Source organism: Oenanthe melanoleuca, chromosome 2 (genome assembly GCF_029582105.1).
Source record: "Oenanthe melanoleuca isolate GR-GAL-2019-014 chromosome 2, OMel1.0, whole genome shotgun sequence".
Lineage (NCBI taxonomy): Eukaryota > Metazoa > Chordata > Aves > Passeriformes > Muscicapidae > Oenanthe > Oenanthe melanoleuca.
Window position 1 is genome coordinate 148,180,155 of NC_079335.1, and position 14,232 is coordinate 148,194,386.

Consider the following 14,232-nt stretch of genomic DNA (forward strand, 5'->3'; position numbering starts at 1 on the left):
ACACACACCCACTGGACTTCCTTGGGCTTTCCCAATTTCAGTTGTGTAACCTCTGTCTAATCTTCCACAGCTTTTGCTGCCTACAGAAATGCAGTTTCCATGGCTTCCACTTGAGGCTCAGACCTCCACTGCTCAGATGCTCCCTGGGCATCTTTCCCTCTGCAGACACCTTGGCAGACAGCCCCTCAATTCCAGTTTATAAGGCTCCATCCCTGCCTCCCAAGGAGCCAGCTCCTTAACATGCCTGAAGATGGGCTGTCCAGCATGCAGGAACAGCAGAAATATTGATCTGTGTGCAATTTGTAAAGCCCCTGGTCTCACTGCACTTCTCATTGCACTCTCAGCTGTTGACAGAGGTCTCTTAGGACCTCACTAGGTACATTGTCAGACACTGAGTTAACAAACAGTCTCAGGAGGAGACCTGCTGCCTCCTGTTTTGGGGTCCGTGTCATGGCTCGTGTGTTTCAGTCTCAGCAGGTTGTCCTGAGTCTCAGCAAGCTGCGCCTGAGTGCTCAATTCAAGCCCAGTCTCTGCAAGCAGCACCTTCAGCAATCACAGACCAGCTTGGCCCATCTCCTCCATCCTCAGTCTGCCTTTGCTCACCACCTCTCTTCTCTGTTCTCTGCATTAGAACTGCTCAAGCTTCCTCCTTCTCCTCTTCCTCCTCCTCTTCTCCATTCCTTTCTGCAGACCTGTGAGCATGGACCAGTCTGCTTTAGGAAAGCCTGGGGAGTGTCCTGCTCAACACCTGGGACACAGTGCCTGTACTGAAGGTGGGGCACGACCTGTCTGGTCAGCACAGAGGACCTGGGAGAAAACCATCAGCATCTAAAGATGTGCTTGTTTGGAACATGCCAAGTGGGATCCTCAGGGGCTGTTAATTCAGGGAAATCTGATCCCGTGCTACTGGGCAGAAAAAGAACCACCAGGGCCAGCCCTCCTCTCTGAGGCAGAGTCTGCAGTGTATTCCTGATGCACCAGCTGTTGGCCAAATACAGGACAATTAATTTTTGCTGTGTCTGTAGTGGGTAAAGTTCTGAGTAACACAGCACAGCAACCACAACTGCAACAGTTAAAGTGTAATGACAGACTGGGAAATGAAAGCAGGTCTTCCTAATGGAAACTGCTATGCAGTCTTAACTTTATGCCTCTACCTGCTCCACTTACTATCTCTGCACGGAATCTAGCACAACAGGACTAAATCTAGTCACAGCCTCTAGGCATTCCTGCAATATAGCTGCTAAACACGTTAAAAGCAAGAGTAACGTTGTAAAATTATTTACTTAAAGTTTGAGAAGCCTAGAGAGCAGGCTGGCTGTGGCCATGATGTGGTCCGACCGAAGCTGGGCTCCCGCCGGGCACAGATTCTGCTGCTGGATGTGCCCAGGACGCGCTTCGGGTCCCTCAGGCTCTGCAGCCACGTCCTGCCCGAGGTGCCAACAGCTCGTGTGCACGGGGCACCCGGCACATCCCATTGGCCTCGGCAGACACGGTCCCACAGGCTGTGCCTGACTGCAGAGCTGCCCCGTGTGCTTCTGTCCTCATCTTCTGACAGAAACCTGTCTGCCTGTTCATCCTGGGACAGGTACTTGAGAGCTGGACCTGGCAGAGCCGCAGCTAGAGCAATGAGGGTCCAGGATCCTCATTAACGCTGCAAGAGCAGTCCCAGGTGCACGGGTTTGCTGTTGACACGACCTCAGACCGGCAATTTTTGTTTCTGGAGTCCTGGACAAGGTTCACATATTTCTTTGAGGATTGCTCTGCTTAGGAGAGCCAAGCCCTCCCTCACTCCTGTGTTTGGATCCTGCTCAGGGAGAATGACGTTAGCCAAATTCTTCAGATAATTTATGGGTTTCTAAGGCTCAGGGCTGGTACCCCCTCATGTGCAGCCCAGAAGCAGCTCTCTCCAAGTGCCCTGCTCTGCCCCAGCAGTTACACTAGCGTGGCACTCCAGAACCTTTCACTCAGAAACTGCCCATCATCTGCAGGTCACTATATAGACGTACATCCCATATAGGCAAAGCTGGTGTTGTCAGAGTGCAGGATGCAGGATTCATAGCAAAATGGGTTATGCAATGCTGTGCACAATACGGGCTGGCACGTGAACATCGTTTCTCCAGCTGGGAGCACGATCCAGTCAAAGGCACCAGCGAAACCAGCCCGACTCCATTGCCTTTGTGCCCTCCTTGTGGAAAAATCAGCTATTTAGCCAGACTGATGAGATGCCCTGGCTCCTTCCTTTCTCCAGCCTGAACAGTTCCAGCTCCCTCAGCCTTTCCTCATAGGAGGGGCGCTCAGGTAATTTTTCCATGTTAAGATGTTATTTTGTCACTGCTCAGGTTTCTCCAGCTCCAGGTCCTTGAAGTGGCTTTTGTTGGTCATTTCCTTGTCTTCTGACCATTCTCGCTGTCTTCTGCTACCACTTCAAGGTTATTGCAAACCTGCTTTTGTTGATACCTTTGCTGGTGGTTCTTTTAGCGACCGGAAGCCCCCGGCCCTGGTCAGAGCTGCAGGTGACGCTGCTGACACGTGGCATCGAGCCAGAGACGGAGCGGGGCTGGCAGCGCAAAGAGCACCAGTGCAAACGGGGTCTGCTGCTGGGGCTCGGCTGTGGAGTGGCACCTCAGACATCACATCTGCGGCAGCGCCTCTGCCTGGAAACACAGGTGCGGGAGGATTTGGGGTGGTGCTCCTCACAAAGAGGGACCAGAAGCGCTGGGCAGTGGCAGAGCAGCTCAGGGGGTTGTGTTGCTGTGGGGTCACAGCTCGGGGCGGGCACTGAGGCTCCTACTGCCCCACTCAGGGCCCTTGCGGTGCCTCCTCGGGGGAATCGCGCCGGGGTGTCGGGCACCCCCCGAGGCACTGTGTGCTGGGGAAAGGATGAGGTTTGCCTGTGTGGGTCACACCCAGCCCTGCGGTCCTTCGGAACTCCTGGCCACTTCCATTCCACTCAAGTGAAACGTGCTCGGTGCTGTCAAACAGCTGAGATGTCAAAGCTAAAGCTTGTGAGAGAAGTGGTGTAAGAGAAAATATTTAAATAACTTAATAAAAGCAGCATTCCCGTTTATTTCAGAATGTCTTTCTCAGAAACCAGGGCAGGCAGCACATTCAGAGCAAGGAAGGTGATAGGACCGATACAGACCAGTGGGGTCACAATGAAGGAAACTCAGGTTAAGTCAGAGCTGTCAATGAGGTGTGAATGGAGGTAGCAGCGCCGGGAAGAGAAACTGGAACTTATCCTGGGGCCAAACACAGTCTAGGTGGTGACAGCAGCTTGTGGCAGCCCAGTGAAGGTTCACAGATCTGTAATTAATCAGCCTGATCTCTTTGGGACTGGGCTGAGCACCATGCAGATGAACCTTGGTCTGGGCTAGGGGAGATCCCCATGTGATTTAAAAATAACCCCTGAGATAAGAAATCTACATCTACCATGATAACCTGTTCTAAGACGCAATTAACTAGAAGATTAATTGCCCTTGCTATTAAAAATTCCTAATTTCTAATATGTGTTTGCACAGCTTCAGTTTGCAGCCACTGGATCTGGTTTTACCTCCAAGTGCCACCCGGAGTGCCTGACAGTGCTGAATGAACCCTGCAGGGAGGTTGATCACGGAGTCACAGCAGGGTCCAGCCGTGGGTGTCAGGGGACAATGAAGGGGTCCCTGGCAATCTTTGGGAGGGGCTCTCAGCCCCTCCTGCCCTGTGAACCCTGAGCTGGAGAAAAGGCACCCACAGCTGCACACAGGACTCTGAGGAGCAGCCTGGAGTGTCCCCCCACCGATCCCCACTGCTCCCACTGCCAGCAGCCGCTGCAGCCCAACAGCCTCTGCTGCTGCTGCTCTGAACCCTCTGCTCGCTCCAGCTCTCTGAAACCTCAACCCCAGAGCTGTACAGGGAACCCAGAGCTGTACAGGAACCCAGAGCTGTACAGGGAACCCAGAGCTGTACAGAAACCCAGATCTGTACAGGAACCCAGAGCTGTACAGGGAACCCAGAGCTGTACAGAAACCCAGATCTGTACAGGGAACCCAGAGCTGCACAGGAACCCAGAGCTGTACAGGGAACCCAGAGCTGTACAGGGAACCCAGAGCTGCTCAGGGAACCCAGAGCTGTACAGGAACCCAGAGCTGTACAGGGAACCCAGAGCTGTACAGAAACCCAGATCTGTACAGGGAACCAAAGCTGTACAGGAACCCAGAGCTGTACAGGAACCCAGAGCTGCACAGGAACCCAGAGCTGTACAGGGAACCAAAGCTGTACAGGGAACCAGAGCTGCAGAGGGAACCCAGAGCTGCAGAGGGAAGCCAGAGCTTTAGAGGGAAGCCAGGGCTGCAGGCACTGGGCACCTGCCCCAGGTATCTGTGTGCAGCACATTCTGCATAACGAAAACCAGTAACTCACTAAATATTTCTACTCTGCATTTGAAACATCCATGTACAATATTCATATTTTACAGTGGTAATGAAATACTTTCTATTCCATCAGTAATTAAGGAAGATGCTAAACTGTGTAAGTAACAATTTTTATAATGTGCAGAAGAAGAGCTTACATCCAAGAGTATTTAATTGGCTAATGAGTTCACTGAACCATTTTTTTTTTCTTTATAACAAGTCATGGCACATTGGGGAGCTTAAGATTACTAGGGGGAAAAATGCCAGTGTCTTGTCAGTATTTAAATGTGTTCACATGGATATCCAAGAAACTACACAGCAGTTAGTTCAACATACCTCCCAAGCAATCACAGACAAACAGTCAAAGGCTGTCCTGGGTACGTTAGTAAAAACTAGAACCCAATTTAATGCAATTTGAAAGAAGTAGTTTCAAATGATTATATGCAACTTTTTCATAAGTTGACAAGTTTAATAGAGCTAATGAGAGAAACAGGCCATGCTTAGAAACCTGTAAGTCATTTCTTTATGTTTTGCATGGCATTCTAATAAGAAAAATTAGCTGTGTGCTGCAGTTAGTGTCCTCAATATTAAGAGATCCAAAAGAACTTGGTGACTGAGGAGACTTATCTTACACAGCCGTTTGACAGGTGCATCAATGCTATATGCTATTAGCAATCAGGGAGAAATAAAGAACAATTGCTGATAAAATTAGTGGAATGGATTGTTGGGATGGTAAAAGTAACAAGTGACACTTGCTCAAGACAAGCAGATCTGGCTCGCTGGAAGCACCAGGTTCATGAACAGCCTGCTTGATTACATTGACGTATAAGGTGCAATGTATAACAAGAATGGGGCTTCACTTTAACTCAGGGACTGCATCATGGATGTGACAAGTCTGAAAAATATTCGAGGTTGCAGCATCTGCCCTGGGAGCACAGACCACACAGACGTGTCAAGAGCGTGGTGCAGCCCAGGCTGCAGTGGGGCCCTGCACAGAGCTCTGGGGGCTGGCTGCCCCTGCCCAGGGCAGCATTGTCCCCAGGGCTCGTCCCTGCTCTCCAGAGTGAGCAGTGCCCCCTCAGAGCTGCACAAGCTCGGCCACCCTGCCCCGAGCTCGGCTGACCCACACACGGTGCCTGCATGAAAGGCACTTGCTGAACACCTACCACACATTTCCCTCTAGAAGCAGGTGGGTGCACAGCTGAGTTCTTGTGCCACCCCCCATGGCATCTCAGGTGAGCTCTGTCAGGACAGTCTCCAAAGAAATGTACAAATCACGCTCAGGTAGGCATAAAGAACAGGATTTATTCCAAACACCTTTGGGTACAGACTGAGCAACTGACTAAAGACAAGATCACAGCAATCATCCAGGGCACCAGCTGCCTAGTACAGGCTAGAGTATTTGGATTTGGGATAGGGAAACTGATATCCTACTACTAATCCTGTGATCCATGCAATGTCTTTGCTCCTTGTACCCCAAAATGCCCTAATTCCCATACCTCCTTTTGTTAGTCTGGAGTCTGTCTGGGTTAGTGTGGACCAACAGAATGCTCCAAAAGAGGTGCATGATGCAGAGCACAAGGCTGGTTGGGACTGGGACACAGCAACAGGCTTGGCACAGGGGCTGACGTGGCCAGGCAGGAGTGGGGTGAGGGGAAGGGGGTGGCTGGGAAAGCACAGACTGCAGGGGCAGGGATGGAACATCTGCCCAGGAAGGCACAGCTGGGCTGGAACTGCCACCCTAGTAGAGAACGTCCTCGAAGCCGAGCAGCAGGAACTGGTGCAGGGCCCTTGGCAGATGCAGCTGGGACAGGACCTGCAGCAGCCGCCCCTCCAGCAGCGTCCTGAGAGTGCAGCGAGCCAGGTGCTGCAGGGAGCGAGGGCTGCGCCCCAGGGAGAACAGCGACCGGTAGAAACACGGGTACTTCTGCAGAGACAGGACAGCACCACAGGCTGAAGATGCCACTGGGACCAGAGATCCACTTGCCTCACTGTGGAGCATCCTCCCTGTGCCCAGCAGCTCCATCCCTGTGCCCTGCCACCCCCACGGCCAGTCCAGCTCCACCCAACCCCCTCCAGGCCCAGCTGCCCCTGCAGCCCATCAGAACCTGGCCATGTGTTCTCCACGTGTTCTCCATGTGTTCTCCACGTGTTCTCCATGTGGTCTCCATGTGTTCTCCATGTGTTCTCCACGTGTTCCCCACATGTTCCCCATGTTTTCCCTACGTGCTCTCCCTCACCTGCGCCCTGGCCACTTGTTCTCCACGTGCTCTCCATGTGTTCCCCATGTGCTCTCCATGTGTTCTCCACATGTTCTCCATGTGTTCCCCATGTGCTCTCCATGTGTTCCCCATGTGCTCTCCATGTGTTCTCCATGTGCTCTCCCTCACCTGCACCCTGGCCATGTGTTCTCCATGTGCTCTCCATGTGTTCTCCACATGTTCTCCATGTGTTCCCCATGTGTTCTCCATGTGCTCTCCCTCACCTGCACCCTGGCCACTTGTTCTCCACATGTTCCCCACGTGTTCCCCACGTGCTCTCCCTCACCTGCACAACCTCTGCTGGCACTGCTGCCTCCCAGGCCTCGGAGACACGCACATGGCTGTAGCTGTTCACCAGGGCCTCGATGGCGCGCGGGCAGGAGTGGCAGGACTGCAGCACCTGCCAGGGAGAGAGCCGTGCCTTCAGAGCCTCACAGGCCAAAGGAATAAAGCAGGGATTGATGAAAAGGCCTTCACAGGATACACCTTGGGCACTATCCACCCAGGATGGACCCTGGGTCACGAGTTTTCACACTTTTATAAGGTTTGGTCCATTCACATATTGGGGTTCATTGTCCAATTCCAGCTCCAGGTTCTGCAGTCCCATCCTCCCAGATTCTCTCCTCAATTTGCTGCTGTTTGCACTTTTTGGGGCTGGAGCTGGAAAAGGATTGTTTTGTATGACTGAGCTGGGAGGAGAACTTGCTGACACTCTATATGGAGTTCAGAGTCACTCAGCAATGCAGTACAGTCTGAAAGATATGAAAGCTAAAACTTAAGGCATCAAGAACAGGTGATCATCATCACTGGGCAAGATCCTGCAAGCCCCACAGTCACCTCCTAAAGCACTGCTCAATCCAGATGTGGTAAATCTGGTGAACTGTCCTTGTCTCGTGCTGACCCAGGAGAGAAAAACCACTGCAGATGTGAAGCACCAGAGCATCCTTCTTTGCAAAGAGGACTGAGCCACCACTCAACATGCCCAGCATGGCTGCCTTCAGCACAGCCAGGTCCCCACAGCTTCTCAGACATGGGACCATCATGCATGGCTGGGGTGATGATCTCCATCAGCTTCACTGCTGCAAGCAGCTCACAAACACCAACACTCTGCTTTCCTCTAGGCTCCTTACCTCACATTTCAGTACTTAGAGCCATTCCAGGGCAGGGATTGGCACTCATTTTGTGATCAGCCAGAGCACAGCACACCATGCCTCTGTTAGGGACCACACCAGGGTCTCAAGGATGCAGGATTGTGCCTGTTTGGTGCAGGGTTGCAGAGACACCTGTAGCTGTGTCTAAAGCAGTGCTGTGCCCATGTCAAGGGCAGCACAGAGCCCCAGAAGGCTTCACAGGTATTTGTACAACATCTCTGGTGCATCCCACATTCAGGTAGGTGCAGGTGGCACACCAGTGCCGTGTACCCAGCAACAGGGCAGCCTTTGGAGCACAGCCCACCCGGCAAAGCCACACAGGCAGATTTCCCTGGCTCCAGGCTGCCACTCCCCATGGCCCAGGCCAGCAGTAGCTGTCAGAGTCTATTCTGGCTGTACCAGTGATCCTCATTATCTGGCGTTAATAGGAGATTAATTAGTGTTAATTGTTGATTTTCCTGTATTTTCCCAAAGGGGAGAGCAATCTGCTGATCTCCGGGCTGGGTAATTATTGCACTGCTCAGGAATTAAGACAGGAAATTAACCCTTTGTATGCTGGTGTCTTGCAGAGATAGCAGGAGCTGGAGGGTGTGCCCCTAAGAAAAAAAACACCTCCAGAGGAAAAGAACCAAGAGCAAGTAATTATGGAAACTGGGTGAGTACTGTCCACGCACCTTAGCAGACAGAAGCAGGAGAGTCCTACAGCAAAACACACCCAGGAGGAAACCGCAGGGATTCCCGTAGTAATAGTGCCAGTTCTCCCTTGCCCGGCCCTGGGCAGAGCAGGGCAGGACAGCGAGCAGGCTGCCTCGGAAGAAGCCGTGCTGTGACGATGCTCACAGCCTTCCCCTCCCTGCACACCCTCTGGGGCCTCACCTTGAGCAGGGAGCCCGGCCAGACGCGCACGGCGCCGTGGTTGAGCAGCGCTCGCACCACCAGCTCGGGGCGGTTCTCCAGCCTGTAGGCAGCTACCTGCAGGATGTTGTGCAGGGCTGTGCTGCCCCCGTAGTTCATGACGTTGACGTTGGCACCCCGGGCCAGCAGTAGCTCTGCGATTTGGGCATTGGCGTTCTTGCAGGCCAGGTGCAGCGGGCGCTGCTGGTCCCGGTCCGCAGCGTTGACGCTGGCCCCGCTCTCCACAAGCAGCTGGCAGACGCGGTAGTAGCGGTCCATGTCCTGGGGCTGGTGGTGCTGGGCACAGGCAGCGTTCAGTGGCGTTTGCCCCTCCTTGTTCTTCACCTCCAATTCAGCCCCGTGGTGCAGAAGCAGCTGGACGTGCTCCACCAGGCCGAGCCGTGCTGTCACATGCAGTGCTGTGTCGTTCTCCTCCTCTGTCTGGCTGTTCACGCTGGCTCCGTGCTGCAGCAGCTGCCGGACACACCTGGGGGCCCAAGGTGGTTTGGTGACCGTTTCTCTTCTCCACCGCCCATCCTACCTCTCAGCCCCCACATCTGTACCACCCCACAGCTTTTCCCCAGAGTCCCAAAACCGCTGCTCCTCACGCCCTGGAGCAGCGGTTTTAAGCCAGGATGACTGCTGAGCAGAGATACTGGCACCCTAATTTCAGCTAGCTCCACACGGACGTTTGAAAGCAGCGTGACCACTGGCTCCTCAGCTGCATCTGCTAAGGACACGACTTTGCAGTCATCCGTTTGACCTCAGAGGTGATCCTGGTCCGGGAACAGGCACCAAGGCCACCCCGTTATCACCCACCGCCGCACCTTCACGGGTGGGGAGGGACCCGTCCCAGCCGGGACGAGGCTCGAGGGGCTGGGGTGCCCGAGCAGAACTCACTCGATGGAGTCGGCGCTCCGGCAGAGGTGCAGGGGCCGGTAGCCGTCCTCGGAGAGCGCCTGGGGGTCGGCCCCAGCGCGGAGCAGGAGGCGGGCGCAGTCGGCGCGGGCGGCGGCGGCGGCGGCGTGGAGCGCCGTGCGCCCGCCCGGAGCCAGCGCCGGGTCCGCGCCGCGCTGCAGCAGCAGCCGCAGGCAGCCCGTGTGCCCGCGGCTGGCCGTGATGTGCAGCGGCGTGGTCAGCTCCTGCTCGTAGCTCAGCGACCACAGCCCTGCGGGGAGACAGAGCTCAGGGAGACGCGGTGCGCCAGCACCTGATGTACGTCCCCCCGAGAGACTTGTGCTTCCCCTCGAGGGACTTCAGGTCCCTTCCCTGCAAGGTGCCCGTGTTTGGACTGGCCTGCCAAAGGCAGAGGTCCCTGCAGGGCTCTCAGGACACGCAGCCTTGCAGGCGGGGAGCTGCAGGCAGCGGCAGCCGGGCACGGTGCCCTTTGCCTGCGGCTCAGGTGGGTACGTGGGTTCTGTTGTTAGGGGCGCAGCAGGTGAAGGGTCTGGGGCACGAGCAGGGCTGATGGCAACGAGGTGGATGGGCCAAACACCCCGAGTGAAGTACCACAAGCACAAGGAACTGAACAGTAGAGAGGTGTCAGAGCCAACGGCCACACACATGTATGAGGACTCAAGCCATGAGCAGGGTGCAGAGAATGAGCTACAGCAGATATGGACATCTAGGACCTAGGAGAGAGCAAGGGGCTGAAATGAGCCAGCTCTCAAAGATGCTGCTGACCAAGCACAAACCATCACTGAGCTGGTGCAGTCTAACAGCCTGCAGATGCTATAGGAAAAAAAGCTCCTTAAACTGTGCTTCTTGCTGCCTACTCAGAGGGAGCTGGATTACATCCCAGACTGCATGGCATGTTCCATACTACATCCTCTCAGCTCCTTCTTGCAGAGGCACTATGTGGTCATCTGTGTTTTTCAGGGCCAGGTTCAAACTGGACCATCTCAAAGATCTAACTCCTGTTGTGAAAGTCTGGCAGCTGCAGAGCAGTGCAGGCTGCACACTGGGCAGTTCCCAAGCACTTAAGACAATCCCTGTAAGAGGACCCAGGTTTCCTGGATGCACCCTGTGCTCTCAGAAACAGGATCCCCCTTCCACAAGGAGCACAGGAGAGCCTGACCACATCCCCATGGCCTTTTTCCCATTCCCACTCCTCTGCAGCCCAAGTAGCACAAGCCCAGCAAGAGCCCTGCCCCGCAGCACACCCCATGGCTGAGCCCCACTGCTCCCCATACTCAGCCCGCGGGGGTTGAAGCGATAGTTCTTCCACTCCTCCAGGTCGCTGGTGTCGAACACAGCACTGGGGCTCAGGTTGTTCCCAGGATCTCTGAGGATCTCGGCTACAGCTGGCTGGTCCCCAGCCAGCAGGGCCTGCCAGAAGAGCTGGGCAGGGCCGTGGGCCTGCCGTGTGCGGATGGGCTCCTGGCTCTCATCTGCTCCGCCTGTGCTGCTGCCCATGACCAGCCAGACCCTCCTCGGAGAGCTGGGCAGGCCCTGCTGGAGCTCCCCAGCCAGGCTCTGAGGCACAGCCCCACCAGCACCTGCCTGCCAGCCCAGGGCGTGCACAGGGCTGGGGAACAGCACACCCCCCTTTGGCTCAGGCTGGGCACAGCTCAAGTCTCAGCTGTTCTATTCTGGGAAACCTTGTGACCCAGCGCTGGGCCAAGAGGCTGATAAAGGCTCTGCACTCAGGCAGCAGTGCCTCAGCAGCGCCCTGCTGTGAAGGGAAAGTCCTCAGGGAGGGTAGGGGAGCCTGAGGGGTAGAAATGGGGATGGACATCACTAAGACAATGGAGAGGGAAATGGTTTCACGTCCACTCAGTGTGTTTCCCTGTGCTGCTCAGATCACAACAGCATGACCTCAGCAGCTCCACACACATCTCCATGCCTTTGCTCACCCTTTGGCTCCACACACATCTCCAGCACTGCACATCCATTTACCAGTTGCACCTGAGCCATTGGCACAAGGAAAGTTTTTAAACAAGCTGCAGGATTAGCTCTTTTTAATCAAAGCCAAAGAGGTGGTAGAAATAAGTACAAGGATGGGAAAAATTGGAGGTAATTATCCTTTAGACCCTCCACACTTCCTTTTTTTCTTGATATCCAGCCTTGCACAGGGGCCCTGCACAGCTTTAGGTTCCCTTTCAGTCCTCAGACACTCTCCTGGCTCGGTTGCTCACGGCAGTCCTGTCACCCGAGCTGGTGTTTTCCTCTGCCCTGCTTGGCTGCAGCCAGCCAGCCCTCCACTGTCTCACACGAGCATGCCTTGCTCACGTGCCATTAGCACTGTGCACATTCTCCACACCATCTGATCCAGAGAACATGTCAAACTGCATGGAAGCCTGGTAGAGTTCAGTCTGATTTTGTGTCATGGAGCTCCAACTCCTCAGATCACGCGGCTAAACACCAGTTAAGTGACCCCAACAGACCACCAAGCAGCAATTACCAGGGGACCAGAGCAGAGTATAAGACAGGGAACTTTTCCCTCCTCAGTAATGAGAATAAATGAGCAAGTTCTATGCTGACAGTACCCAGATTGCTCTGTGTGTGCAGACCTCACCTTGTCTGACTAAAATGTAGCCTGCAAAAGGGTAAAGAAAGGGAAGCCCCTGGCAGATGTTCTCACCTGACAGGACCCTCTATTTGCACAAAGATATAAGAAGGTACCCCATGAGAGCTTGAGGTTCCCAGTCATGCACCAGGGAGGCAGAAAGCTGCAAGTGACACCAGACAGTTTACACTTCCCTGGGCACCTTAAAATACCAGCGAGGTGATGTGGGAAAGACAAGGTCACTGGAACCTGCTGTTAAGGTCACTGAATCAGTTTGAAGGACCTGTCCCTACACAGCCAGTGAGATACAGAGACAAGCCCCAGGTAGCAAGAAGGTTTGTTTTGGTTTTTGTTCTGTATTTTTATCTGATAAATTTGGCAGCACATTTTTGCTCTGTGCCTGATGAATGATCTTGTTTGGTTGGGTTTTTCATGTCTTGAAACTTTGTTGATTGGAGAAATTTCTGCATGAGGTTGTTTTACATTGTCTGTTCCATTTTCTCTGGGGCACAAACCTTTACAAGTGAGAGACTGGCTGCTCCAGTGTCTGCCAGCCTAGCATGAGACAGGAGTTACAACACCCTGTTCGTGTTTTACTAACAAATAGTCTCAGTTGCACAAAGGGAAATACCTTTAGTGATTTCATTCCTAAGCAGACTGAAACAACTCAAAACCTGCGTTGTACAAATCTCACAACTCAATAAATAATCCTCACCACTCACAAGAAGCAGCACGTGCAGCTGCAATCCCACATGCCCTGTTTGTCTCCTGCTGCAGTGGATCCCCACAAAACACTGACTAGGCACTTGGACACTTGGCCTGCTCCTCTGGGAAAGCAGCTCCATCAGCAGCTCTTCCCTGCTGGTATGGGTGGGTTTGCCACCAGCCTTCATAGAGGAGGGTGGCACAGTTAAGGGCCTTCCTCACTTGACACTCAGATTCTGGGAGCCTGCCTGCACCACGTCTCTGTTAGGCAGCAGCAAGAACAAGGGCCCATCCAGGCTGCCCTGCACACCTCTCCCAGAACCTGCACTGCTTGCTGAGGAGCTCACAGGTGCTGTTGATGAGAAGGTAAGCAAAAGGAACCAGAGCGTGCAAACGTGTGGTAGCCCCAAGATGTGCCTGGACAAGGTACAGCGAGATGCACAGATGGAAAGAGGCACCAAGAATGATCAGCTCCTACCTCCTGTCACTGAGGAAAGTTTGCTTACAACATCTTTCTCACAGACTGTATTTCTGCTCCCCTTGTCTAATCTCTCATGGAACCCAAGAGCATTCTGATGCCTTTTCACCCATGCACGCTCCCCACCTCACACATCCAGCCCAGCAATCTCTAACAAGACAGTCCTGACAATGTGCTTCTCCAGCAACTCTTCCAGTGGCCTTATTCTCATTATTTCCCAGTAGATGTGCCTCATGCCACCTTCAACAAGCCTGCTACTCTTTGTTGTACAGCCTTGGAAACTTCCTCACACTAAAGCTGCTCTTCCCAAGCCCTTCTTCCCTCACCCTTTTTCCACCTCTGAGGATTCTTTTCAATGTATTTCTCTTTGGGCCCCATCCTGGGCATTTTCTGTCCCCTGAGGTCCCAGTGCTTCATACCCACCACGTTTGTTGCTAGTCCAGCGCAGCACGTCGCCCCTGGTCTCGATGATGAGGTTGGTGGCTGAGCCCTTGGGGAAGTATTTCTGCACCATGTCCAGGTCTCCAGTGAAGAGTGCATTCTGGACCAGCAGGTCCCGGCACTCCAGTGGCTCCAGGTGGCCGTGCTGGTGTCCTGAGCCCGCTGGGCTCAGGCTGTGCTGGCTGTGCTGGGAGCCCAGGCTGCGGGAATTCTTGCCCTGAGCCGGCTGCGGCAAGTGCGGCGTGGCAGAGCGCAGAGGGAAGGAGCAGTCCATCACAGGGAGCTAACCTGAGAACTCTGAGCCACACAGAGGATGAGCTACTGCAGCAAAGAGCCTCTTGTTCAAGGTTTCTCCTTTGCAGGTTGCTCCTGGCTTCCAGCTCCCCTGCATCTGGCTGGACTC

At 54.1% G+C, this 14,232-nt stretch overlaps 1 protein-coding gene across 2 annotated transcripts; it reads right to left on the reverse strand.

The window, feature by feature from the left end:
• Positions 1-5,677: 5,677 nt before the first annotated feature.
• On the reverse strand, positions 5,678-14,232 carry ASB10 (ankyrin repeat and SOCS box containing 10). 2 transcript variants are annotated; one of them, XM_056484386.1, is made up of 5 exons: positions 13,812-14,232; positions 9,598-9,865; positions 8,680-9,184; positions 6,939-7,052; positions 5,678-6,318 (listed from the first exon to the last, which is right to left on the reverse strand). In XM_056484386.1, exons 1-5 carry the CDS (start codon positions 14,101-14,103, stop codon positions 6,133-6,135), a joined length of 1,365 nt encoding a protein of 454 aa, XP_056340361.1. In that variant the 5' UTR covers positions 14,104-14,232; the 3' UTR covers positions 5,678-6,132. The 2 variants fall into 2 exon arrangements, with proteins under 2 accessions (XP_056340361.1, XP_056340363.1); XM_056484388.1 differs by lacking the exon at positions 13,812-14,232 and adding an exon at positions 10,890-11,198.